Here is a 25,955-nt window from a genome sequence, read left to right as displayed (position 1 = left end):
CTTTAAATACATGAAGGGGGAGAATACATGAGGGAACGCAGTAAAAAGATTGATGGAGTACCTCAAAGGAACAATTCGGGTGAATTTACGGCTACCAGCAACATCCAATCCAAAACTGGTCGGATATGTGGATGCTGATTGGGCTGGGGACTGTACAGACCACAAATCCACAAGTGGATTCATCTTCCAGTATGGGAGTAAGGAGCCATAAGTTGGTCTAGTCAAAAGCAAACAACTGTCACTCTATCTTCAACTGAAGAAGAGTACATTGCAGCAGCACGAGCTTGTCAAGAAGCCATATGAATTCGTCAACTTTTTGAGGACATTGGGATAAATATGTCAAAACCAATTCCCATTTTTGAAGACAACCAGGGTTATATAAAGCTTACACAATCAGAAAGGTTCAATCCTAGGACCAAACAAATCGACATCAAGTATCACCTACTGAGGGATAATCAAGAGCAAGATGTTATCGATATTCAATATTGCCCGTTAGAGGAGATGACTGCTGATGCACTCACCAAGCCTTTGTTGAAGGAACGTCATAGTAATTTCCAGAAGAAGCTGAATGTATTTTGACAAAGCACATGCTGTTGAGAAGGGGTGTTGAAAGAAGCAACAGCAAGTAGATTTCTATAATGTAAACTATATATATGTATTATACCTTTCTATCCAGCAGGTGGCACTGCAGTATGATAGTGTTTATTCTATGGTACAAATTAATAACAGGATATACCTTCTGTATCTAAGGGTATCTACTTGTATTGATTCAAATACACAAAGTGCAGCACTAGAAACATCCAACATGTATTACATATACATGTCAAAAATGTGTAATATAATAAATATGTAAATAGTGTACTAAATACACACGTAGGAAAAGTGAATAAGACAACATACAAATGTGAAAAAAACAGCAATGAAAACCAGCAATAAATAGTCAAAGTGTCTGTAGTGAAATATGGAACAGCAAATAGTGGAAGTCCATATGGTGAAAAGTAAAGGGGTATCTTCTCCAACAGGGGGCACCAGTAGACACCGGAAGGTGAGTGGATACTCAAATGGAAAGGAGACAGCGGATACCAAGGCAAACAGATGTTGAATGGAAGTAAATGGATACCCTTACCAGATCTGTAGGACGCACATACCGTATAGCAGTGCGTCAAATAGGCATGGGGATGAACTCTCGTGATGTCAAGCCGGACGGTGTCCTGTGGGCCACGAGCACCGGTGGAAGGTGGTAGTCATAGGCAGAAGTTGGACAACTGCCGCACAGGTTTTTTTTTATCTACTTGTATTGCCCTGTTTCCTGTAAGACATGATAAAGGCATCCTCTATGAAAGTAAAGTATTCTCTGCATACAACAAGCTTCCAAGCTCATGATTCAATAACCTGCTAATAGTATCTTCAGTGTGAAGCCAAAATCAAGAACATAGATACATGACCTCAAGCTAGCAGGAGGAAAGTTCAAAATGAACCTTTTTTACTGAAAGCGTAGTTGATGTTGGGAACAAATATTCAGCAGAAGTAGTCAGTCACTGTGAATGTATACATTCTTGGGGCAAAACTACATCTATACCCAGACTAAAAAAATAAAATAAAAATAAAAACGGGGCAGACTTGATGGACTCTATCGTTTTCTGTTGTCACTCTTGTTGTGATTGTTTACATTTCTGGTATAGGGTTTTCTGTGTATACAGTAAGTGGCTAAAGTACAGTAATTTAAACCCTGTGTTGGAACAGCCTTTTAATTTTCTTGTGAGTTAACTAGACTGTATAGTGTGAATGGTATATCCAAATATTGCTCATTTTTTATGGAGATTCTGTAGATAAAAGTCCTATTTATTATTTTCAAAACTTGGCAGTAGTGGCGTGCATGAAATAATGTAGATTATACTAATTTAGTAACATAGATTTTAATTCATAATTTTTACCTCTAGGTGGCAGTGCATCCAGCATTTTCACAACTTTTCCTGTAAAGAATACAAATAAAGTCACAATGAAGGTAACAGTACAAATATTTCTTGGATTCTCAAAATGTTTTCACTAACATGTTCCTGATTGAAAAAGCACAGATTTATGTTGAGGCATGTACAATTTCTCCAAAGTGAGATGTGCAAAAGGTTAATATATATACGAAATTTGTGTGCAAATATGCTATAGATGCACCATTGTGCATCTATAGCATATTTGCACACACATTTCGTATATATTAACCTTTGCACTTCTCACTTTGGAGAAATTGTACATGCCTCAACACATTTTTCAGTGGACCTGCACATCTTTCTAGTATTTGATTAGAGTTACACACATTTTTTTTAAATTCATTTATTTTTTAAATTCATTCATTTTTGCGACTTTATATTTTAGCGACTTGGCAGTCTTTATCTATACCTGATCACATTTGGCTTTTAGCACGATTTTTATTTATTCACATTGATTGAACTATTTATCAGAGCGCATCAATTTATATTTTATACGTATTTCATTTTCATGGGATTCTGATCACTGTGTAATTGATAGCAGCTTGATTTCGTATTCTTCAATCAAATATCTACTATTATTCACTTAATTAGAGTTTAATTTTACGTGCATTCACATATTTTGATTTACACTCATTTGGCTTCATATATCACGGTGAGGACATTATTGCGCTTGGTGTTTTGTTTATTTACAGATTTATGTTATATTTATGTCTGAGGAAAATTAAGAAAAAAACTATTCAGTATATCTTTGCAGTACATACAGTACATATTTCCCATGTTTTGTCTCTTTAAAGCACTGTGAATACAAAAAAATACCTGTTCATCTGCCAGAAATCCAGTGAACTCCTAACTTTCTGACAACGCTGCCTCTTCTGAACTGACATCCCTCTGAGAAATTCTCTGTGCTTATCCTTATAGAATAATGACATATCTTTATTGTCAGCACAATTTAAAGCTGACGTTTAGTTAAAGTATGATTAAAAGGTAAAACTTTTTTTTTTAGTTTTGGACAGAGTGGAGAGGTATTGGAACCTCTGTCTGTTTTATTGTTAATGCACTCTTTCTATTTGTCGTGTTTACTGTTATCACCAAGAGTAAAAGTAAATGAAAATCACAAATTTTGGGTTGTCTCCAGAACAGGAATAGAGGGGAAGTATTCTCCCACTTTGGAGGGATTTCCTTTCACTTCCTGTTTTGGCTATGGGACAGGAAGCGAAGGAAAATCTCCCTAATGATATTCAGATGGAAAAGAAAATAAGACCTGACAGGGTTATAACCCTTACGCTATGTAAAATGAAAAAAAAAAAAGTTTTGCCTTTTAGTCCTACTTTAACTTATTTATTTTTAGACTACAATTTCAGGAACATAACTTACTTGTATAGAAGGGTATCCTATGTCCAGCTGATTGTCCTCAAGTGTAGATATTTTCTTTCTAGTGATGCCTGGACCTCTTTACAATGCTGACCCTCCAAGGCTTTATGGGCTATTTGCCCTAGCTCTACTACCGCAGTAATTAAAGAAGTCTCAATGGCAGCCCACCCCTTCCTCTCCTCTCTTCCATTCATTAAAATCCTTGTTTCACAGTATGCAACACATTCTGTAAATGGGGGAGAGGTGGATGAATAACAGGAACCTCTCCCCCATTCACAGAATGTGTTGCATTCTGTGAAACCACTACAAAGGCTTTTATGAATGAAGAAGAGGACAGCAGGGGGCAGGGGGCTGAGGTTGTAGTAATTTTTCTAAAAGGAAATCTATGGTCACAGCATACACTTTAATTTTATAACATCGGCATTGTACTAGCAATACAATCAATAGATATTTTTGACAATACACTATAGGCTTACTGGGAAAATCTTCTTTTACGTTGTGAGGTCTGCCTGTCTCATGGCCATCTCTTTCCACAACTTTATGGATTCCCTGCATGCTTTGCGGCTTCTCCTCTGCTGTTTTCCATTTCCAAGGTTGGTGGCCATAGATGAAGTGAATTTCCTTCCTGCAACCACAGGTTGGAGGGACACACAGTGCTGACTAATGAATCCCTCCCGCCGAACCATTGTGTTCTCCCGGCAGAGAACACAGTGATTGTTGCTAGCAGCTATAACAGCCACTAGTGATAATATCATGTAAAATCCTGCAGGTTGGTTGTACCCAAGTTGATCAATCAGCTTGGGTACGTTCAGCCTGCCCATACATGGTTCGAGTCTCGGCCGGTTCAGCAGGAATTCAAACTGTTTATGTTGGCTTAAGAACTACATATCTATGGTACTTTGCTGCCTGCAAGCAGTGATTTCTGTACTGACTCCGCCTCCTTGAACTCCTCCTCTCAGCACCTCTGTAGTTCAGAAGTTGATAAATATATGATTTTATATTTTGACAGTAGATACATTTCAACATTTCAGCTTTTACTTTAAATAGTCTCTTTTTTCCCAGAAAAATGAGAATCTTCCTTCTAAAACACTAGCAGTTTGTGAGGTTATCGCTGTGGTCCTTTTCACTATTTTGATGTCACTGATCCTTTACAGATGTAAGTATTTTTAAACTGGCACTGAGATAAAAATATTTCCCATCCTTTGCTTAAGGTCCCATTCACACTTGGCTGCTCTGAAAACGGGGGGCAGAATTGTGTGTTTCTGCCGTATTTTCGGAAATGCGGTAAAACACACGACGCACTTGCGGCCTAAGCGCAGTGCAATTTTGCTGCATTTGTCCTGCAACAAAACACGCAAAAATTGTGGCAAAACGCACAACTCTCCATGCTCAATAAAGGTTCTGGAGCTTCTTTAAAGGATTTGCAATACATAGGGCAAGCAAGTGAATGAGCTGCCCTATGCATGACCCGCGGAACTGCACAAAAACTATGCAAAAAAAAAATCCGAGCAGGGAGGTGCGTTCCCGCTGTCCAAAGTGTGAATGGGACTTAAGGGATGGTGACACTGGGACTGGTGTGAAAGGTGTCTGGGAGGATCTCTGTTGGCTGTAGGATCCAAGTAGGATCACATTTTTATCCATTTGCCTGCTCTAAATGAATAAAATCTGTTTTTTTTTTTTTTTTATTTCTCTTAACGTTAAAGTCCTACCTAGGTATTCAAAAGTTTGTCATCCACACTCAGAACTTTAAAATTAAAAATGGGTTCTTCTGAGCTGCTCATGACTCTTCCTCAGGCTGCAAGATTATAGAGCAATCTTTGTTGTGCTGACACTTTTAATGGAATTCAATAAAAGAGCTAATTTTTATACAAGGATTTGAGTGCAGATAACAGATTTGTGCATATATTGGGATCTTTCAAGATCACCAAAGGGGGAATAGTCCTAGCACTGGGCATCTGTAAAATGTGCAATCCTACACTACAAGTAAAATCCTACTTAAGGACTTAAACCTAGCACATAATGTAAATGCCCCTGGGACTTTAACAGGCAGTAACTTAGTATGGTAAAATATAACAAAGCTTAATTAACATAATCAATAAAAGCAGATTCAAAAGCAACAGGCTGGTATATAGTAGGTGCACCTAGTACAACATGTTAAGGTTAATTCAAAACCAGCCTCATCATAAGGGGGAAACAAGGGCAGTACAGTGGCTAAATGGTTAGCACTTCCGCCTAGCAGCACTAGGGTCGTCGGCACTACTTGCATGGAGTTTGCATGTTCTCCCTGTGGCTGCGTAGGTTTCCTCCCACACTCCAAAGACATGTTAGTAGGTTATTTGGCCCTAGTATCTGTATGTATAAATGTGAGTTAGTGACCTTAGATTGTAAGTTCCTTGAGGGCAGGGACTGATGTGAATGTACAATATACCTGTATATATATGTAAAGCGCTGCGTAAATTGACGACACTATATATGTATCTGTAATAAGTAAAATAAATCATGTACAAAAATTCCCCAACGGAGCAGAAATTGATACCCAATGCATTTTGAGGTAGATCCTCTTCAGGGGTATATACAGATTCTTGATTCTGCAGGATAATTACAATTGTCATTGACTTACATATCATAACAAATCAATGCATGTATATTACAACATGGTGTACTTACAACCAGGGCCGGCCCAAGACATTGTGCTGCCTAGGTCCAAGAATGAAAAAAAAATCACGCCCACCAAAAGGCCCCCACATTCATTATTTTATATCATGATAACTAAAATTAAATTTATCAGAAAATCAGATTAAAAATGCCAAAAATCTATTCCCTTTTTTGTAGACGCTATAAGTCTTACGCAAACAATATACGCTTATTGCGATTTTTTTTTTTTTTTAACCAAAATTATGTAGCAGAATACACTGAATAAACTGATGAAGATTTTTTGGGGGGGGTATTTATTATAGCAAAAAGTTTAATTTTTTTTTTTTTTCAAAATTGTCTCTCTTTTTTCGTTTATAGCACAAAAAATAAAAACCGCAGAGGTGATCGAATACCACAAAAAGAAAGCTCTATTTGTGGGAAAAAAGGACATCAATTTTGTTTAGAAAATTTTTTTATGTAGAACGGCAATTTTATGCATTTTTTAGTGCCACATCCAGTATTTGAAACTAAAAGACAAAACCCCCTAGTGGTGGACTTTTAAGGCACGTACAAGGTAAAAAAGTATTTTGAATACAAAAATAGTTTATTTTTGTTACGTACCTGGTAGGTGGAGCCCGGAATGCAGGGAACGGCCTCTCGTATACCTCCAAATCAGGAACCCCTGGTAGTGATGACAGGGGCTCGGGAGTGCGAAGGGGCACAAGTGCCTGACTGGAAGGCTGGAGCAGAGAGCTGAATCAGGTAGTCAGCTGGGAGGTGTCCTGTAGTCCGGCAGCAGGATGTAGACAGCAGGGAGGTGTCTTGTAGTCCAGCAGCAGGATGCAGACAGCAGGGAGGTGTCTTGTAGTCCAGCAGCATGATGTAGACAGCAGGGAGGTGTCTTGTAGTCCAGCAGCAGGATGTAGACAGCAGGGAGGTGTCTTGTAGTCCAGCAGCAGGATGCAGACAGCAGGGAGGTGTCTTGTAGTTCAGCAGCAGGATGCAGGCAAGCCGGGTCAAACACAGACGGGCAGATCAGGTACAGAAGGTAAATCCGGGAGAATAGTCAAAGTCCAAAAGCTGAGATCAGGGCAGGCAGCAAACAGAGTAGTCAGGAACAGTCCAACAGGTATCAGGTAGCAAATGCAAGTAACAGGGCACAAGGGGTCTTCAGGAACGCTGTAGACCGGACAGCAAGGCAGCAGTGGAACAGTCCTCTTTAAATAGCCCCTTTGGCGCCAAGTGCTGTCACAGGGCGCTGCTATTGGCGCTATCGCGCATGCGCGTATGCACGTTAGCGCTATTGGCACTATTGCGAATGCGCGTACGCACGTTGGCGCTATTGCGCGCGCACGAGCGCTGGATGGCGCTTCTGTGCACAGGCATTCCTTTGAACTTTAGTTTGCTGGGATATTTGCAAGAGGGCTTTTCCTGACAATTTTATTAAATGTATAGTATAAAACATGTAGCATAGGGAATGCAATTACAACATTGTCACCAGTGTACATACAGTAGTATACAATATTCTTGCACTCAACGCGTTTCGGAGTACACGTATCTCCTTCCTCATGGGTGAGTATTTAGAAAGAGAGATTTCTATTCAAAAAAAGATAAAATATATTGAAGGGAAGGGGATAAGCATACATGACATTACATATATACAGTATTCTACACATAATTTTCACAAAGTACACTTACGTATTTGGGTGAGTTACCGAATTAGCATTCCATAATATTGTAATTAAAAACAACAAGAATTAAGACAGGTGAGCTCCAAAAGCTCTTATTATAATTGTTTTGTAGAGTATTTTACATCCATGCCAGATCAAAAAAAGAATATCTAAAGGGATAACAGTAGATAAAGGCCCAAAAACTATCTTAGCCCCCCAGTATAAGCAGGGTGTAACCTGAAGATTCACCGGGGCCAAATAATAAAACAGAGTACATTGATTTATTTTCTTATTTTGAAAAAAGGGGAAATTTTTCAAAGAATATAAATAGGTATTTATCTTGTATAGTATATGAAACATATTTATTTTTTGAACATAATGTACCTGAAAATGGTAATTGAAGAATCAACAAATAGAGAGCGATTATGGTATGTAATAGCTGATCATGGCTAAAATGAAATAAGAAATTTTGGATCAGTTAATTGTATGTAAAAATAAATAAATAAATAATGTATTTATTTTATTTTGGAATATTAATTAGATAGACTGATTTAATTTAAATAATTAAGGTATTTACTTATAGTATACTATTGAGATAGAAATGGTATGAAGTATTTATATCAGTTAGACTTATATTTTTTATTAACATATTGAAACAGGTGAAAGTCAACTATTAGTATCGTTAGTAAAGTTATCACCAAAAGTTGATACTCCCATATACCATTATAAGCAGTTGTATGAACCATAAGGAACTGAAAGGCCATTTAAATTGGTAATATAGTAGCATGAAAAAGTTTTTCACATTTTTAACAGAGAGCTTGCAAAATCCTGATAGCCTGTCTCGGCATCCAGTAGCTGAGTGCAGTGGATGCTGGACTGGCCCCCAGTGTACTGTTAAATACCCCTCCCTCTCCAATCAGCCGGCGCAACTAATTGCAACAGCTGATGGAAAGGGAAGAGGCACGGACTAGCCGTGGGTAGCCCCCGAGTCGAGTGCACGCTGCTCCATCCACGGCACGCATGCGCAAACACGCACACATGTCGGAATGAGGCCATGCCCACACCACCCGCCGACACGATAAGCTTCCCCAGTGGACTGCGCATGTCCACTGGGGTCGTAAGATGGAGGGCAGTTATGGATGTTAGGAATGACTGTAACCTCCCACAATGCCGCCATTGGTTGCATAGCCCAGGCGGCTTGGTGTGCCGGGCGATCCTCGGGGAGAGATATGGGACTAAAAACAAGTATAAATCAGAACATGGACATCAATTTTGTTTGGGTACAGCTTCGCCTGACCGTGCAATTGTCAGTTAAAGTAATGCAGTGTCGTATAGCAAAAAATAGCTTGGTCATTAAGGGGGCAAATTTTCCGGGGCTGAAGTGGTTAATCAGTGCTGGGCAAGGCAAGTCCCTCTCAGGCTCTCATGTCTCATACAACTTGTGATGCATGACAGTGTACTTACAGTACTCGGATTCAGAATCCTGCAGACAATGCCGCTATGGGGAACTCACAGGTGGCAGAATGGACAGGGTGAGGTTCAATGCCGAGCCTCCAGAACATGGACACAGTGACAGGCAGGCTGAAACACCTCAGGCAGCAGCAGGTGCTGTGCAGGTGGACTGTGGACAGCTGCTCAGCTCACACTCGGGCACAGGCAGCTCTCTTCAGACGTGCTCCCTTCCCTCAGGCTCTGCGCCACGCTGTAGAGCATGGAATATGGAAGCGGTGGGTGGGTGAAGGCGGAGCGAATTGACTAGGCGCAGAGGCTGAGCGCTTTGAATCCTGGGGCTGCCACGGCCTCTGACGTCACTGGTTGCTAGACGCTAGGCAGCAGGCGATTATAGCAGCCAGTGCAGCGCCCAGCTGACCAGTATCGGCCCTGCTCCTGCTGACTGTTCTGATCTCCTCTTGACAAGTAAGGTACGGCTGGACGGCTACTAAGGTATGGGCATAGGCGTGTGCAGAGGGTGTGCACCCCAAAGCTCAAACACACATGCTTGTATATACTGTATATACACACTATATTGTCAGAGGTATTGGAAGCCTGCCTTTACACGCACATGAACTTTAATTGCATCCCAGTCATAGTCCGTAGGGTTTAATATTGAGTTGGCCCACCCTTTGCAGCTATAACAGCTTCAACTCTTCTAGGAAGACTGTCCACAAGGTTTAAGAGTGTGTCTATGGGAATGTTTGACCATTCCTCCAGAACCGCATTTGCGAGGTCAGGCACTGATGTTGGATGAGAAGGCCTGGCTCAAAGTCTGCACCCTAATTCATCCCAAAGGTGTTCTATCGGGTTGAGGTCCGGACTCTGTACAGGCCAGTCAAGTTCCTCCACCCCAAACTCGCTCGCCCATGTCTTTATGGACCTTGCTTTGTGCACTGGTCCAAATCATTTGGTGGAAGGGGGATTATGGTGTGGGGTTGTTTTTCAGGGGTTAGGCTTGGCCCCTTAGTTCCAGTGATGGGAACTCTTAAAGCGTCAGCATACCAAGACATTTTGGACAATTTCATGCTCCCAACTTTTTGGGAACGGTTTGGGGATGGCTCCTTCCTGTTCCAACATGACAAAGCAAGGTCTATAAAGACATGGACTTAGCAAGGGTGGTGGAAAATGTACTTCAAGTGCAAAAATTCACATTATAATAGTGACTAAAACATATAAAATTAAGTGTAACAATCTAAAAAATAAGGCCCCATTCACACCTGAGCAATTTTCAGCTGGTAAAACAATCAATTTTGAAGCTCCAAAACGTCCAACAAGCAAAATTCCATGGCCTCTATTCACATATGAGCATTCTGTCGTCTGAAGCAAAATGCCTGAAGCTCAAAAAAGTACATGAGCTTCTTTTTAGCAGATTACAAGCATTTTTATTTCCATAGACTTCAACAGAAACGCCTGACTTGAGCAGAAAAACGCTTGTAAAACGCTCATAAAACTCACGTAAATTGCTCAAATAGCAGCTCTCCACCCCTAAATTCCTCTCCCTCTCCTCCTCCTAGTGCTTTCTAAACAAGTGCTTGGCTAAACAAAAACCTCTGAAGCTGTAAAATGATTGTAATACACTTCTAAAACGCTGTAAAAAAGCTTGTAAAAAGCTGCAAAAAAGCTTAAAAAAAGGCCAGTAAATCGATACACTCAGGTGTGAATGGAGCCTTAGGACTTAAGTGCAGAACAAGGATAAAATCAGCTTCCTTAAATGAATTTGTTGAAAGTGAGGTCTGTAGCAAATTACAAATACAGGAATACCAGTGGCGGAATTATAAGGGTCGCACCAGTCGCATTTGCGACTGGGCCCTTGAGCTCTGCCACTGTGGGGGGGCCCGCCGCCGCCCAGGAGATAGTAATTCACGTGGAGTCCCGGTCGTCCCGCCCATCCTCTCCTGCTGCTCCGCCCATCCTCCCTGCCCATCCTCTGCTCTCTCACTCACGGTGGACAGTCCCCGCCCGCTTCACCCATCCTCTCCGCCCGCACAGTCCCCGCCCATTGTCTCTATCCCCGCCCTTTCCGCCTATCTTCTGCGGCTCCGCCTTCACTTACAGTCCCCGCCCATCTTCTCTGTCACACCTGCACTCACGGGCACAGTCCCCGCCCGCTCCGCCCATCTTCTATGGTTCTGCCTTCACTCGAGGCCCCGCCAATCCTCTCTGCTCACCCAAGCAAGACGGAGCAAGGAGGGGGAACCAAGTGATCTGCAAGTGAGTGGCACCCATCCCTCAATATCAACACTACCACTGATCCCCCCCATACCACCACTACTACCACTGATAACCCCCCACACCACCACTACTGCCACTGATCCCCCCCACACCACCACTACTGCCACTGATACCCCACCACACCACCACTACTGCCACTGATACCCCCCCACACCACCACTACTGCCACTGATCCCCCCACACCACCACTACTGCCACTGATACCCCCCACACCACCACTACTGCCACTGATACCCCCCACACCACCACTGATACTCCCCCACACCACCACTGATACCCCCCACACTACCACTACTGCCACTGATACCCCCACACCACAACTACTACCACTAATACCCCCACACCACCACTACTGCCACTGATACCCCCCACACCACCACTACTGCCACTGATACCCCCCCACACCACCACTACTGCCACTGATACCCCCCCATACCACCACTACTGCCACTGATACCCCCCACACCACCACTACTGCCACTGATACCCCCCACACCACCACTACTGCCACTGATACCCCCCACACCACCATTGATACCCCCCACACCACCACTGATACCCCCCCACACCACCACTACTGCCACTGATACCCCTCCACACCACCATTACTGCCACTGATACCCCCCCACACCACCACTACTGCCACTGATACCCCCCCACACCACCACTACTGCCACTGATACCCCCACACCACCTCTACTGCCACTGATACCCCCCACACCACACTACTGCCACTGATACCCCCCACACCACCACTGATACCCGCCCACACCAGCACTATTGCCACTGATACCCCTCCACACCACCACTGATCCCCCCCACACTACCACTGATACCCCCCACACCACTACTACTGCCACTGATACCCCCCACACCACCACTGATACCCCCCACACCACCACTACTACCACTGATACCCCCACGCCACCACTACTACCACTGATACCCCCACGCCACCACTACTGCCACTGATACCCCCACGCCACCACTACTGCCACTGATACCCCCACACCACCACTACTGCCACTGATACCCCCCACACCACCACTACTGCCTCTGATACCCCCCCACACCACCACTACTACCACTAATACCCCCCACACCACCACTACTGCCACTGATACCCCCCACACCACCACTACTGCCACTGATACCCCCCACACCACCATTGATACCCCCCACACCACCACTGATACCCCCCCACACCACCACTACTGCCACTGATACCCCTCCACACCACCATTACTGCCACTGATACCCCCCCACACCACCACTACTGCCACTGATACCCCCCCACACCACCACTACTGCCACTGATACCCCCACACCACCTCTACTGCCACTGATACCCCCCACACCACACTACTGCCACTGATACCCCCCACACCACCACTGATACCCGCCCACACCAGCACTATTGCCACTGATACCCCTCCACACCACCACTGATCCCCCCCACACTACCACTGATACCCCCCACACCACTACTACTGCCACTGATACCCCCCACACCACCACTGATACCCCCCACACCACCACTACTACCACTGATACCCCCACGCCACCACTACTACCACTGATACCCCCACGCCACCACTACTGCCACTGATACCCCCACACCACCACTACTGCCACTGATACCCCCCACACCACCACTACTGCCTCTGATACCCCCCCACACCACCACTACTACCACTAATACCCCCCACACCACTACTGCCACTGATACCCCCCACACCACCACTACTGCCACTGATACCAACCACCACTGCTGCCACTCATCCCAGGGGCATAACTACAGGGGTAACAATTGCAATAGCGCACATGTTGCCCCTGAACACCTGGATGGGGGCATTTAGAGGAAAAAATCCCCTCAATTTTTCTCCTGCAGCCACTTAAAGTCTGCTTCTCCTCCTCTCCCTCTGATAGGCATTAAAGCGGGGGTTCACCCACACCGCCCAAAAAAAAAATATTAAAAGCCAGCAGCTACAAATACTGCAGCTGCTGACTTTTAATACATGGCCACTTACCTGTCCCAGGGTCCAGCGATGTCGGCAGGGGACGCCGAGAACCCACTCGGTTCTCGGCAGCTGCCGCCGCCATCCTAGGTGAGGGAATCAGGAAGTGAAGCGTTGCGGCTTAACTTCCCGGTTTCCTACTGCGCATGCGCGAGTCGCGCTGCGCGTCCCGAGTGGTCCCCGCTCTCTCCTGGGAGCTGTGTGTTCCCAGCAGACAGCGCGGTGGGGACGGGAAGAGGCATAGACTCCCATGGGAGTCTATGCCGGAAGTGGGTGCAGATACCTGTCTTAGACAGGTATCTGCACCCCCCCCTGAAAGGTGCCAAATGTGACACCGGAGGGGGGGGGTTCCGAAAAGCGGAAGTTCCATTTTTGTGTGGAACTCCGCTTTAAGTGGCTGCAGGAGGAAAATGGAGGGGATTTTTTCCCCCTCCTATCCAGGTTCTGCTGCCCCTGCGATCAGTAGGAAGAGCCCTGGCTGGAGGTCAGGGGGGCCCTCCATGGTTTCTTGCACCGGGGCCCTGAAGGTTCTAGTTACGCCACTGCTTCTCATTGAAGATCTTGAAGAGGGGATAAGAGAGGCAGAGCCATCGTACAGGTGCGTAGTTTCCTGAGAAGCTGGAAAGAAGGAAGTAAGTGGAGAAGAAGAAAGGGTGCGTGATAAATTACACCTAAAATGAAACAGCTTTGAAACGCTCTGAAAATGCCTATGATCTGCTTATAAAACTGCTTTTGAATTGCTTTGGAAAACAGTATATGAACTGCCTATGAAATTGCTTATAAATTGTATATGCAAAAAAGAGCATAGGCAGGGGCGGACTGACCCATTGGGCACTCGGGCACTGCCCAAGGGCCCGGACCGTTGGGGGCCCATGAGAGGCTCCACAATACAAGGTTGCCCCTGAACACCTGGATGGGGGGCATTTAGAGGAAAAAATCCCCTCAATTTTTCTCCTGCAGCCACTAAAAGTCTGCTTCTCCTCCTCTCCCTCTGATAGGCATTAAGTGGCTGCAGGAGGAAAATGAAGGGGATTTTTTCCCCCTCCTATCCAAGTTCTGCTGCCCCTGCGATCAGTAGGAAGAGCCCTGGCTGGAGGTCAGGGGGGCCCTCCATGGTTTCTTGCACCGGGGCCCTGAAGGTTCTAGTTACGCCACTGCCTCTCATTGAAGATCTTGAAGAGGGGAGAAGAGAGGCAGAGCCATCGTACAGGTGCGTAGTTTCTTGAGAAGCTGGAAAGAAGGAAGTAATTGGAGAAGAAGAAAGGGTGCGTGATAACAAACCTAAAATGAAACAGCTTTGAAACGCTCTGAAAATGCCTATGATCTGCTTATAAAACTGCTTTTGAATTGCCTTGGAAAACAGTATATGAACTGCCTATGAAATTGCTTATAAATTGTATATGCAAAAAAGAGCATAGGCAAGGGCGGACTGACCCATTGGGCACTTGGGCACTGCCCAAGGGCCCGGACCGTTGGGGGCCCATGAGAGGCTCCACAATACAAGGTTGCCCCTGAACACCTGGATGGGGGGCATTTAGAGGAAAAAATCCCCTCAATTTTTCTCCTGCAGCCACTAAAAGTCTGCTTCTCCTCCTCTCCCTCTGATAGGCATTAAGTGGCTGCAGGTTGAAAATGGAGGGGATTTTTTCCCCCTCCTATCCAGGTTCTGCTGCCCCCACGATCAGTGGGAAGGGCCCTGGCTGGAGGTCAGGGTGGCCCTCCATGGTTTCTTGCACCGGGGCCCTGAAGGTTCTAGTTACGCCACTGATGAATACTACGGCTTTCTGGTGTTCTGGGATCCCATTTTCTTACCAGCTAGTAAAGCAGGAGAAGCGATCATAAACAAACCCACTACAAAATTACCAAAGGAAAGTGTAGTCTTCAACTGAAGTACAGACGAGGCCTCATTTTTTTTCAATTCTTAAACCACCGAGATCTGAAAAGAAGGAGTGAGAGGGCCACATGGGTCCCAAAACACACCAGTGTGACATGTCTGCAGCTTGCCTTGTGGTCATATGGCCAGTGCTCTGGTATAAATGCATGTGTGAAATAATAGCAATGTAGCCAAAAAATTTAATTCATTTTTTTTGTTCTATATTACAACAAACTTTATTTGTATCTACAGGGAAATGCTACAAAGCCATAAAGAAAACGGACAGGTAATATTAATCCAAGGTTATCCTGCCACACTGACAAATGCCTAAAATAAGGACCGTGTTGCCCAAAAAACAGATTTAAGTCTCACATTTTTCTTTTTTTAATTATGTTTACTTTTATTATTTTTCAAATATCAAAAAGAGAACATACAGCGTCATAAAATATATAACATCTCATAGTACAAAAAGAAACCAAAATTATTATTACTTTACCTTCCCTCTCCCTCCCTCCTAACCTACTCCCACCCTCCCTCCCACACACCACCCAATCACTAGTTGTGCGTGCACTTCTATTAGTTGTATGGCCAAAGGAGAAGGGGGAAGCCATCTCCCTGGGCAGGGGAAGTGTAAAAGAGAAAAGCATAAGGGAGAAATGCAAAAGCGAGGGAGTGAGAAGGAACGAGAGAGAATCTCTCACCGTCTCCTTATAGGGGGCACCCCATCTCATCCATCCAAGGCCTCCACATTCTTTCAAACTTACTGTGATTACCCTGCTTAATATATGTCGCCCTCTCGCTCCAAACCATTGAATTAATGGTCTCAGCCTTGTTCTCCACTGTCGGGGGAGTCTGTGCTTGCCATTTCTGTGCTATTAATTTTCTCGCCTGAACCAGGCATCTCAACACTACTTCGATGGCACCGGTCGGGACTCTACCTTCCTCCAGGCTTCCTAATAAGCAAGTCTTGACCTCCGGTTCTAGTGTGATCCCAAACGTTTTATTTATCCTAGCTACTATCTCCGCCCAGGTATCTAAGTAGCTTAGGACACTTCCACACCATATGGATCAGATCTCCTTATGCCTTACATCTGGGGCACTCATCATTTTGTCTCCTTCCAAATGTAAACATTTTTTTTGGGGGGGTATAGTAGACTCTATGAATTAGGAACAAATGGGATACTTTCTGCGAGGGAGAAATCGAGACCAAGTCTCCTCGTTCTAAGATCCTGTCCCATTGTTCTGTAGTCATTGCCCCCACGTCTCTCTCCCGCTCCGCTTTACTCCTGGAAGGTCTTATTCCACTTATTATTCAATCCCCCAACCTAGCGTATAACTCAGAGATTAGTCCTTTAGTTGTGACTGGTTTAATTATTTTTAGAAGTGTGGGGATCTGGGTCCATTCAATAGTTTGTGACCTAAACTGTGCTTGAATGGCATGTCTGATCTGCAGATATTTATAAAATGTCTTATTTGATATATTAAATTCCTATCTTAAATCACCAAATGTCTTCATGAGATTGCCCTCATATAATTGAGTTAATTGGTTAATACCCTGCCTCTCCCATTCCCTGGGCCTCTCTATACCCCTTACTTCCGCCAAATTTTTGCTGTTCCATAAGGGGGTGTATTCTGTTACCCCATTAATGCCTTCGTTACCTGCCATATTTTACTGACTAATTTTATCGTTGGGCATTTATGAACAGATGAGTCCGCCTCTAACACCTCCACTAGTATACTATGTGGGGTCCCTATTATCATCATTCTGTTGCAGGGGTTCCCCCCTCCCAGGTCTCCACAACCAGTTAAATGTTGTAACTGGGATGCCAGAAAGTATGATCTCGGGTGCGGGACCGCCATACCCCCTTCTTTAGTCGGCAGTTGCATGGTTTGCAAACTAATCCTAGATTAGCCCTCCCTCCAAATTAATTCCCTAAAGAGGAATTCTATTCTCTTGAACCACTTCTGACCTATCCAAATGGGAGGGTTATGGAGCAAGTATAGAATCTGCGATAGCCATATCATCTTTATTAAATTACAACGCCCTGCTACAGATAGAGGGAGTCGGCACCAGATACCCTTGATATACTGGTCTATATCGCTCGTGATCCAGACACCAAGATATTTCAGCTTGGCAACTACCTTCAAGTGGGGAGCTCCATGCATATCTGGTTGCCAAGTGGGTCAACTGGTAACAAAGTCGATTTCTCCCAGTTGATAACCAGACTGGAGAATTACCCGAATTCACCAACCATTTGTATCACTGGATTTAGCAAGGTTTCAACATCTCCAAGGAAAAACAGAGCATCATCCACGTACAGTTCTCTTGTCCTCCTCCATTTACCGCCGGTACTCATCTATATCTACATGTGATCTAGCCATAATTGCTAGTGGTTCCATTGCAAGAGTGAACAATAGAAGGAGACAAAAGACAGCCCTGTCTCGTCCCTCTCTCCAACTGGAAAAATTCTGAATATTCATTGTTGATTTTTATTTTAGCTCATGGTTCGCTGTAAAGTATTTACACCCACCTGATAAAGGAGGGGCCAAACCCAAATCTCTCTAACACCCTCCATAAGTAGTTCCATTCTAGGCTATGAAAGGCCTTGGCAGCATCCAAGGCCAGTATGGCCCTAGAACCTGCATTGTCAGTTGGAATCTGGATGTTTAAAAAAAACTCTTCTGATGTTGGTGCTAGTTGATCTATTGGGAATGAAACCCGACTGGTCAGGGTGTATCAACTTTTAAATACATCCATTTAGACGGGTTGCTAGCACTTTTGCCAAGATTTTTACATCAGTGCATAGTAGTGAGATAGGGCGATAGGAGGAGACATCCAATTGATCTTTCCCCTTCTTGTGTATTACAATGATGGTGGCTTCCGACATTGAGATGGGGAGTCTCCCATTGGCTAATGCCCATCCCAATATTGTCAACAATTCTGGGAGTGATACCTCACCATATTGTTTGTATATTTCTACTGGGAGCCCGTCCGGGCCTGGTGATTTTTAGCTGGACATCCCAGTCACTGCTCGCTTTAGCTCCTCAAGGGTCACTGGTGCTTCTATGTCTAATCTATCCTTCTCTGTCAAGGTCGGGATTGGTATTCCCTGAAGGAAACCGTCCATTCTTTCACTCTCAGCTCCCCTATTGGATTTATGCAAATGTTTATAGTATTCACAAAATGCATGCATTGTCTCTGTTGCATGGGTGGATATCTCTCCATTTGGTGTCCTAATTGCCGAGACGGAAGAAGGGGGAGTATTAGCTTTAACCAAGAGGGACAGAATACGGCCCACTCTCTCCCCTTCTCCAAAATGGCTCTGCCTCTGAAATATATGTCTGTTCTCCATCCTCCTTGTAATGGCCATTTTATAGTCTTGTTGCTTATCTAGCCAATCCCTTTGCCTGTCTGGAGTTGGGTCTTCAACATATCGCCTCTCTGCCTGCATCATCTCATCCCTAATGTCCTTCTCCCACTCTCTGAATTTCCCCTTGGTTCTTGCCACCTGTTGGATCAAGAGGCCTCTAAGATAGGTCTTCAAGGAGTCCCAGACCAATTCTGCCGATGCCATGCCTGTATTGATTTGCACAAATTCGTTCAATCTAATCACCACATTTCCAGGGTTGCCTATCAATTCCAGCCAGCTGGGACTAATTCTCCATTCTCTAAAATGGGCTTTGCCCCTGGTATTTATTGTCAGCACCAGCGGGGAGTGGTCTGAGACTCCTCTTGGGCCATACTCTCTACTACTTACCGATGGCAAATACCTCCCCATTACCCAAAGCCGTGTCTATTCTAGAGAGAGTGAGATAGGAACTTGAAAAACATGAATATTGTCTTTCTTGCGGGTGGCGCATTCGCCATATGTCACTCAGCCCCAACTCCCCCAAGAATTGAGATAGCCGACCCTCTCCTACTGTACTGGGCCTATTTCCTGGTGGGAATCTGTCTAAGCTCTTGTCTAAAACTTCATTGAAATCTCCCACCTCTATTATTGGGGCTCCCATTTTATCCAATGCAAACTCCAACAAGCTTAAAGGGGGGGGGGGTATATATTTGCCAACACATATGGTTTATTCTCAATAAAACAAAACAAAAAATATACCAGCCTTGTTCATCAATACAGCTCTCTCTCTGCAGGAGAATGCCACTCCTCTCCCAACCATTATGCTCACCCCCCTTGAATAGGAGGAGTGGACCGAATGGTATTGAAACTTCCGGTTGCGGAGTTGTGCCGCTGCAGCATCAGTCAAATGCGTCTCCTGCAGGCAGAGCAGTCCAGGCCCGCTCCCCTCAAATTGCCGACAGGACCATAGCTCTCTTAATTGGGTCCCCTAAAACTCGGACATTCCAAGAGGTTATACTAAATGTCCTACCTTGCATGGAAAGATATCACAAAATAAAGAAAAGAATAAGAGAAAAAGAGAAAAAAGAAAAAATAATCGGTCTGACAATCTCGCACGCTCCCCTCCACCTCAAATATTTTCTCCAATCTGTGTATTCCTCCCTCCCTCCCTCCATATTTCACCCTTCTCTCTCATCCTACCCCCATCCCACCCCCCTACCCCCCCTCTCTCCCATATGCCCCTCCCGTGCCCTTCTGGGCCTACCCTAGGGGCTTCACCTGTAACCTTACCACTCCTCCCACACCATTCCCATCTCATATTCAAAACCAGTTTCATTAACAAATTTAGTGTAAAACATAACCAGTTTGGGAGCCCCATTTGCTCCCTTGTTCCCATGCTTACATTCATTCAACCAAGAGTGTATCTCCCCTCCTTCGCTCCCTCCAATCAAATCAATCCGTCTTATTACAGTATAATCTTATTACAGTGATATTGCAATAATATTTCAGTGTAATCTTTCTACAGTGATATTACAGTGATATTTCAATAATAGACCCAAAAGAAAGAAAAAAAAAAAAAAAGGGGGGGGGGGGACTCCCACTGGTGATTCTAAAAAGAATTCTGCAAAGTTAGCTTAATTGGTATAAATTCAGCTCTCCACTTTTGAAGCTCTGGCGAGAAGTCAGGGTACAATGATACCCTAACCCCATTATACATGATATCCCCCATCTCTCTGGCCTTCCGAAGTAGGATCACTTTATCATTGTAATTAACAAGTTTCAAAAGTAGTGGCCTGGTTTAATCAGCCGCCTGGAGGTCCTTGAAAGGGAGTCGATGGACCCTTTCAATCGCAAAAAGTTGTGTAAAAGTGGTAGGCCCAAAAATTTCCCCGAACCACTCCTCTAGAAATGTAACTGGATTAGGACCCTCGCTCCGTTCCGGTAGGCCTATCACTCTCACATTATTTCTACGACTTCTATTTTCCATTTCATCGAGTTTCACTGCCTGTATAACCATTTGTTCCCTCATCTCCTTAACTTCTTTCTTTAGCGGATATAAATTGTCCTCAACTGAACTTAACCTCTCTTCTAAGGCAGTAGTCCTTTCCGCAGTCTTACGCAGTTCATGACTCATTAAGAGCAGTTCCTCTTAATGCTTTTTAGCTGGTTATCAAGACTGATAATTGAGTCTTTACTGGCATTAACGGCTTACAGCACATCCCTCAATGTGGGTTCCACCTCCTGCGATACGAGACCAGCCACAGTGGTCGCCTCGGCCCCTACAGCAGGTTTTGCAGATACAGTTCCTATTTTTCCTCCCCCTGTTCCTTTAGTATTCGCGGTTTTGCTGCTAGATGGCGTGGTAGGGTTTGAAGACACCTGGCCCTGGCTCTTTCTATCCGATGCGGAGCCCGCCTGGGTTTTGGCTTGTGCTGCCACCTGTTGATGGCCACCCTTAGCAGGCGACAGGGAAGATGTATGGGCAAAATGCTCCAATTTGGCTGCTGCAGCTGCCGCCACCTGGTTCCCCTTCTCTTTCGCAGAGCTGGTCATCTGGGTCCCCTCCTGGGATAACTGCTCCTCTGCTCCTCTGCCACTCATTTTTTTTTACATATTAAAGTATACCAAAGGTTTGTTAGAAATGTATTGAGGGCTTATTGAAGACTATTATTGTTATTGTTATTGTTATGGGGGGGGGTTCGAGCGTCTCCCCGTTTTCCCCGCAATGCTCTCACCGTATCCAACTCCGACAGTCAATGCTTATGAACTGAAGTACAGTACCTCCAGGAGCCGCCTCTCCTCTTTTCCTCCACACCGTGTCCCCGGGTGTCGTGCCCGCAAGTCCTATAGGAAGCCGTGGGAAGCCATGAGAAGCTCTATAGGAAAATAAACAAATCCCTTGGCTCCACGATTCCCGCGAGATCACGAGTGGCTTTACGTCTGGCGTGGCTTCTGTTCCTTAATTCAACAAACAGAGTCCCGATGTCCGGGTCTCCACAGGGGGAGTCTAGCGATCTCCGTAGCGGACCCCTCTGCAGGCTCCAAGCCGCCAGTCATAGCACAGTACAGCAGGCACTTTCAATTAGAAGGAGGTAGAGAACGGAGGGGAGCACCTCACACACTCACTCTCTCACACACGCTCGCTCCTGCATCCGGTCACAAGTCTCACATTTTCTAGAGTAGATTTCATTTGATTGGCTGATTTTGGCAATACAGGAAATTCTTTCAGCTTCCAAGGCAAAGATGCCAAACTGTACCAAACCGCCTCCCTCCCCCTCCCCTTAACATGCAAGCTTGATTGTCTTTTGCAAGTGAGAGCTCACTTTTAGCTGCCACCCACTTGTCTCCACATGACTCCACATGGATCTGCCAATTGGGTTTTCACACTGCTGTCACTACTCCTGTCAGCCTGTAGCAGAGGGCACGTGCCAGGCAGCACCCCTTTCCCATACAATAACCCACTGCACCAGGGGCAGCTTCCCCTCCTGCCCCCCTTACCAGCTTGTCCCATCACACTCTTCTTCTGTGCAGTACAGTTCATAACACAAAATAAATAAATGTATTATTATTATTATTTAATTTTTTTTGTTTTTGTGTTTATTATTATTATTATTAATAATAATAATAATAATAATAAAAACAATAATAATGTATTTAGTAATTTTTGAAGGTTAGGGGTTATTATTATTTATGAATTATTACATATTTTTAACTTATTATTATTTGTTAATTATTGTTGTTATTTGTGTATTTATTTGATATTTATTCATATTCATTATTACAATTTTTTTTTTTACATTTGAGCAGAAAATCACGCAAAAACTTGCGACAAAACACGCAAATGTGTACAAAAACATGCAAATGGCACATTTCTATTTCTATGGGAATAAAAATGTGCCAAAAATGCTCAAATGTGTCTGATTCAAGCTACAAAAAAAGCTCCTGAGTTTTTTTGAGCTTCAGGCAGCTTGGAGTGGAGATGTAAACCAACTCCAAAGAGAATAATTGATTTTCTCTCCTCCAGTATTTTGGAGCTTCACGCTCCAAGCGAGTGAATGGGGCCCTTACACAACAGCACTGTGCTCTGCACAGTAACCTAACACTGTGAACAAGCTTACATGAGGGGAAAGCACAACTATAGCCTCATCAATGTGCTTCTGCTCCTTCACTGTCAAATCACAGGCAGGGGGGGAGAGGTGGCTAAGACTGACAAATGTTTACAGCCAATTTTAGCTGTAGTCACCCATGAGATCATCATGGTTTTAGCCGGGGAGGGAGGAGAAATGAACTGAGCAGATGGACTATGATTTCATGATTTCGACCATAAGAGTGAGGTAGAACATTTATATGGAGTAAAAATGGAAGCCTTGAGATTATACTTTTTGCCTAGCTCTGTTCTTTATTATCTAATCACTTATTTTACAGCAAAACATCAGTGGTCAACATGGAAGTTCTAGGAAGTGCAGGAAATCAAGCCTCGGATAACATCTATACATGATCATACTGTAAACTCTTTCCGTACACAAATCTACAACTATTTATTTCTGAGAGCCGACCCACAGCATGAACCTCTGTATATGGTTTATTGTAACACAGTGTTTGGTACTTGTACAGATGATAATGTTGAGAAAGTCTTTACACATATGAAGCTTTTTTTTAGACATCTTTTTCACTCCACAAATGGGTCTAAAATGTTTTCCTGCACTAGATTTACAGAAGATTGAACAAAATATAAACTTATACCAAAAGCTTTCTGAATCATTAAATTGTATGTAAACCCAAACTGTGAACTTCTCCAATTTGCTCCTTTTGGTTTGTAAAACCTACTATTCAAAGTGTTTATTTTTATTATTATTATTTTTTTATATCTTTTTGATAAGTTCAAATAAAACACCTGCTGATCCTGCCAGAAATCCCAACCTGTCCTGTGCTCTCTGTAGGGTTATCCCAAATAGGGTGAGCAGAAGGTTCAGACCAAACTATTACTGTTAGGGCATTCAAACAATCGCCCAAACTTTCCCCCATCCACATCATACATAGAAGCGGTATTTCTACCACTTCTATATATGATAGTTTCTTGCTGTCACTGATTCTTAAGAGCCCTTTCACACTGGGGCCGCTTGTGCATTCACGTTTAAGGGCCACTCATTTTAGCTGTGCTTTACCGCTGTTTAAGCGGCGCCTTTGCACCGTCTTTTGACACTTTTAACCCCAGAAAAGGAGTTAAAAAACTCCTGTGTTGCGGCGCTTCAGAAGCACTTTTCAGGCGCTTCCGAAGTGCTTTTCAAGCGCTTTGCAATCGCTTTTTAGGCACTTCGGAAGCGCTGGCCATTCATTGCAATGGGCACGCGCTCCCAAACTGCCCCAAATATGCTGCTTTCAGAACTTTTTCTATTGTCCCGCAAGCGCACCGCCTGGGTGTGAAAGCACCCATTGCAATGAATTGGAGGCAGTTTTCAAGCACTTTTGCAGGTGCTATTTCTAGCACTAAAACGCCTGAAAACTGCCTTAGTGTGAAAGGGGTCTTAGGAACAGTTGACATCACTGGGAGTCCCTGCCAGGTAAGCAAAACAGTGGGGTTAGCAGTACCTTCCCTGCCCAAATATGGTCACTGTCCCAGGGTGACAATACTGCTTTACTGATACAGTCCAGTGAGTGAGTGAGTGTTATCACCCTAAGACAGGAAGTGTGTTATAGACAGGCTCAACAGGTAAAAAAATAAAAATAAAGCCTGAGAGAATAAAACGAATGCACCCACCACATCTAAGGACTAGTGATCTGCAATATATTACCTTTTGTTCTTATGTTTAGATACACTTTAACAGTTACAATATGCCCTTCAGTCTGTCTTCCATATTATTTGGAATGGAGATGAATGTTTCCAGACACACTGCATTACTATATAGACCAGGCAGCAAGCTGCCTAGAAGACACTGTAGAGGTCTAGAGGCCATTCACTGATGTTGATGCAAATGTAGTGCTACCCCCAAAAGAGTCGCTAGTTAAGATGGGTCCTCTGTTGCTGGCCTTGACCCTTTTAAAAGACCTCAGCCCCTCTGACACACCAAGCACCAGAGTACACAAACACACAGTATCACATAGGAACTCCTGACAAAAACACCAGTACCCAGCTATAATGCTAAAATGTAAAGAACGCAAGCAATAAGCCAATTGATTAAAAAAACAAACTTAATATATTCTCACAAAATAAAGTTGTCAAAAGCAGGTGGAGACAAAAGGTGGAATGAATGATAATGGTAATAATATACTTAGTATATGGAATATTTAACAATAAGGGCAAGGCATAAGGTGACACTTGCCTTCCAGAACAGCAAAAACAGTGACAACATCCGCAGCAGGGAGCAGTAAAATACATGAACCACAAACCTCTGGAGCTATACAGCAGTTGCTATGCTAGGCCTAAAACTGTCTGGTAAGCACTGTCAGTAGTGAAAAGATCAAGAAATTGTGTAGGAAGATAGCGGGAGTTTGCGTGCAGGTTATGCAACAGGGGCAGTCCTTGAGATGTTACTTCTGCCAGCTATATGTTGGGGCCCAAGTGTCGGTGCACCTAAGAACAGTTTTGAACCTACATGCAGTTAAGTTTTCCTATAAGGGGATTTAAGTCTTTGCATGAACGTGACGTAGATATGGAAAAAGTACTGGCTTTTGAAATTTACAATGCAGCAGTTTAGAAACTGGATTAAAGGTTTATCATTTTATATACAATTATATAGATCAGACTAAAATGATGGGGAAAAAGGGGGAGAGGGACATTGTTCCAAATTAGGGACAGTCCCTCGAAATTAGGGACAGCCAGGAGCTATGCTGTAGCCAGAACAGGAAGCGAGAGGAAATCCCTCCATATTGAGGGAATCCAGGTGTGTCACCAGAACTAGATTTCCCCTCTATTAGTGTTCTGATGTCAACAAAGAGGGTGAATCTTTATTTCTAACTTAAAGGAGACATATGGCCAAAGCTCATTTGCAATTAGTTTTGCACTCCTGTGACCCATTTTCAACAGATAGCAGGTTGAAGCCCACTGTCGGATGATGTCACAGAGCCAGTCCAGGCTCGAGAAGGATCGCTACCATATGGTCAGGGTCCGCCCACATGCCTGGACTGGCACCCGGCTCAGACTCTCAGTTAGCTGCTGAGAGCCTGAGCTGGCTGCTTCAGCACTCCAGTGACTGATAGTAATCGGCTCTCTGCTCACGGAGCTGTGAGAACCGAGCGTTCAGAGATGTTTGATTACACGGTTCTCAGTGGTAGAGCCAGCGGGGGACCGGTGCTGCACCCAGCTAAGTAAGTATGATTACAAAATAAAA

General features: G+C 44.2%; 1 protein-coding gene across 3 annotated transcripts in view; it reads left to right on the top strand.

The window, feature by feature from the left end:
* LOC141134652 (T-cell immunoglobulin and mucin domain-containing protein 4-like) overlaps positions 1–23,410 on the top strand; it is a 36,667-nt gene extending 13,257 nt beyond the window's left edge. For all 3 annotated transcript variants that reach the window (XM_073624098.1, XM_073624099.1, XM_073624097.1), the window contains 4 exons: positions 1,941–2,005; positions 4,419–4,512; positions 15,530–15,563; positions 23,053–23,410. In XM_073624098.1, the coding sequence (XP_073480199.1) occupies positions 1,941–2,005; positions 4,419–4,512; positions 15,530–15,563; positions 23,053–23,125 (266 nt within the window). In that variant the 3' untranslated portion in view covers positions 23,126–23,410. The remainder of the gene's footprint in view (positions 1–1,940; positions 2,006–4,418; positions 4,513–15,529; positions 15,564–23,052) is intronic.
* The last annotated feature ends 2,545 nt before the right edge of the window (positions 23,411–25,955 follow it).

The sequence above is a fragment of the Aquarana catesbeiana genome, linkage group LG03, assembly GCF_042186555.1.
Source record: "Aquarana catesbeiana isolate 2022-GZ linkage group LG03, ASM4218655v1, whole genome shotgun sequence".
NCBI classification, from domain to species: domain Eukaryota; kingdom Metazoa; phylum Chordata; class Amphibia; order Anura; family Ranidae; genus Aquarana; species Aquarana catesbeiana.
The sequence above is the reverse complement of the archived record's forward strand: the minus strand, read 5'-3'. Positions and strand labels throughout refer to the sequence as shown.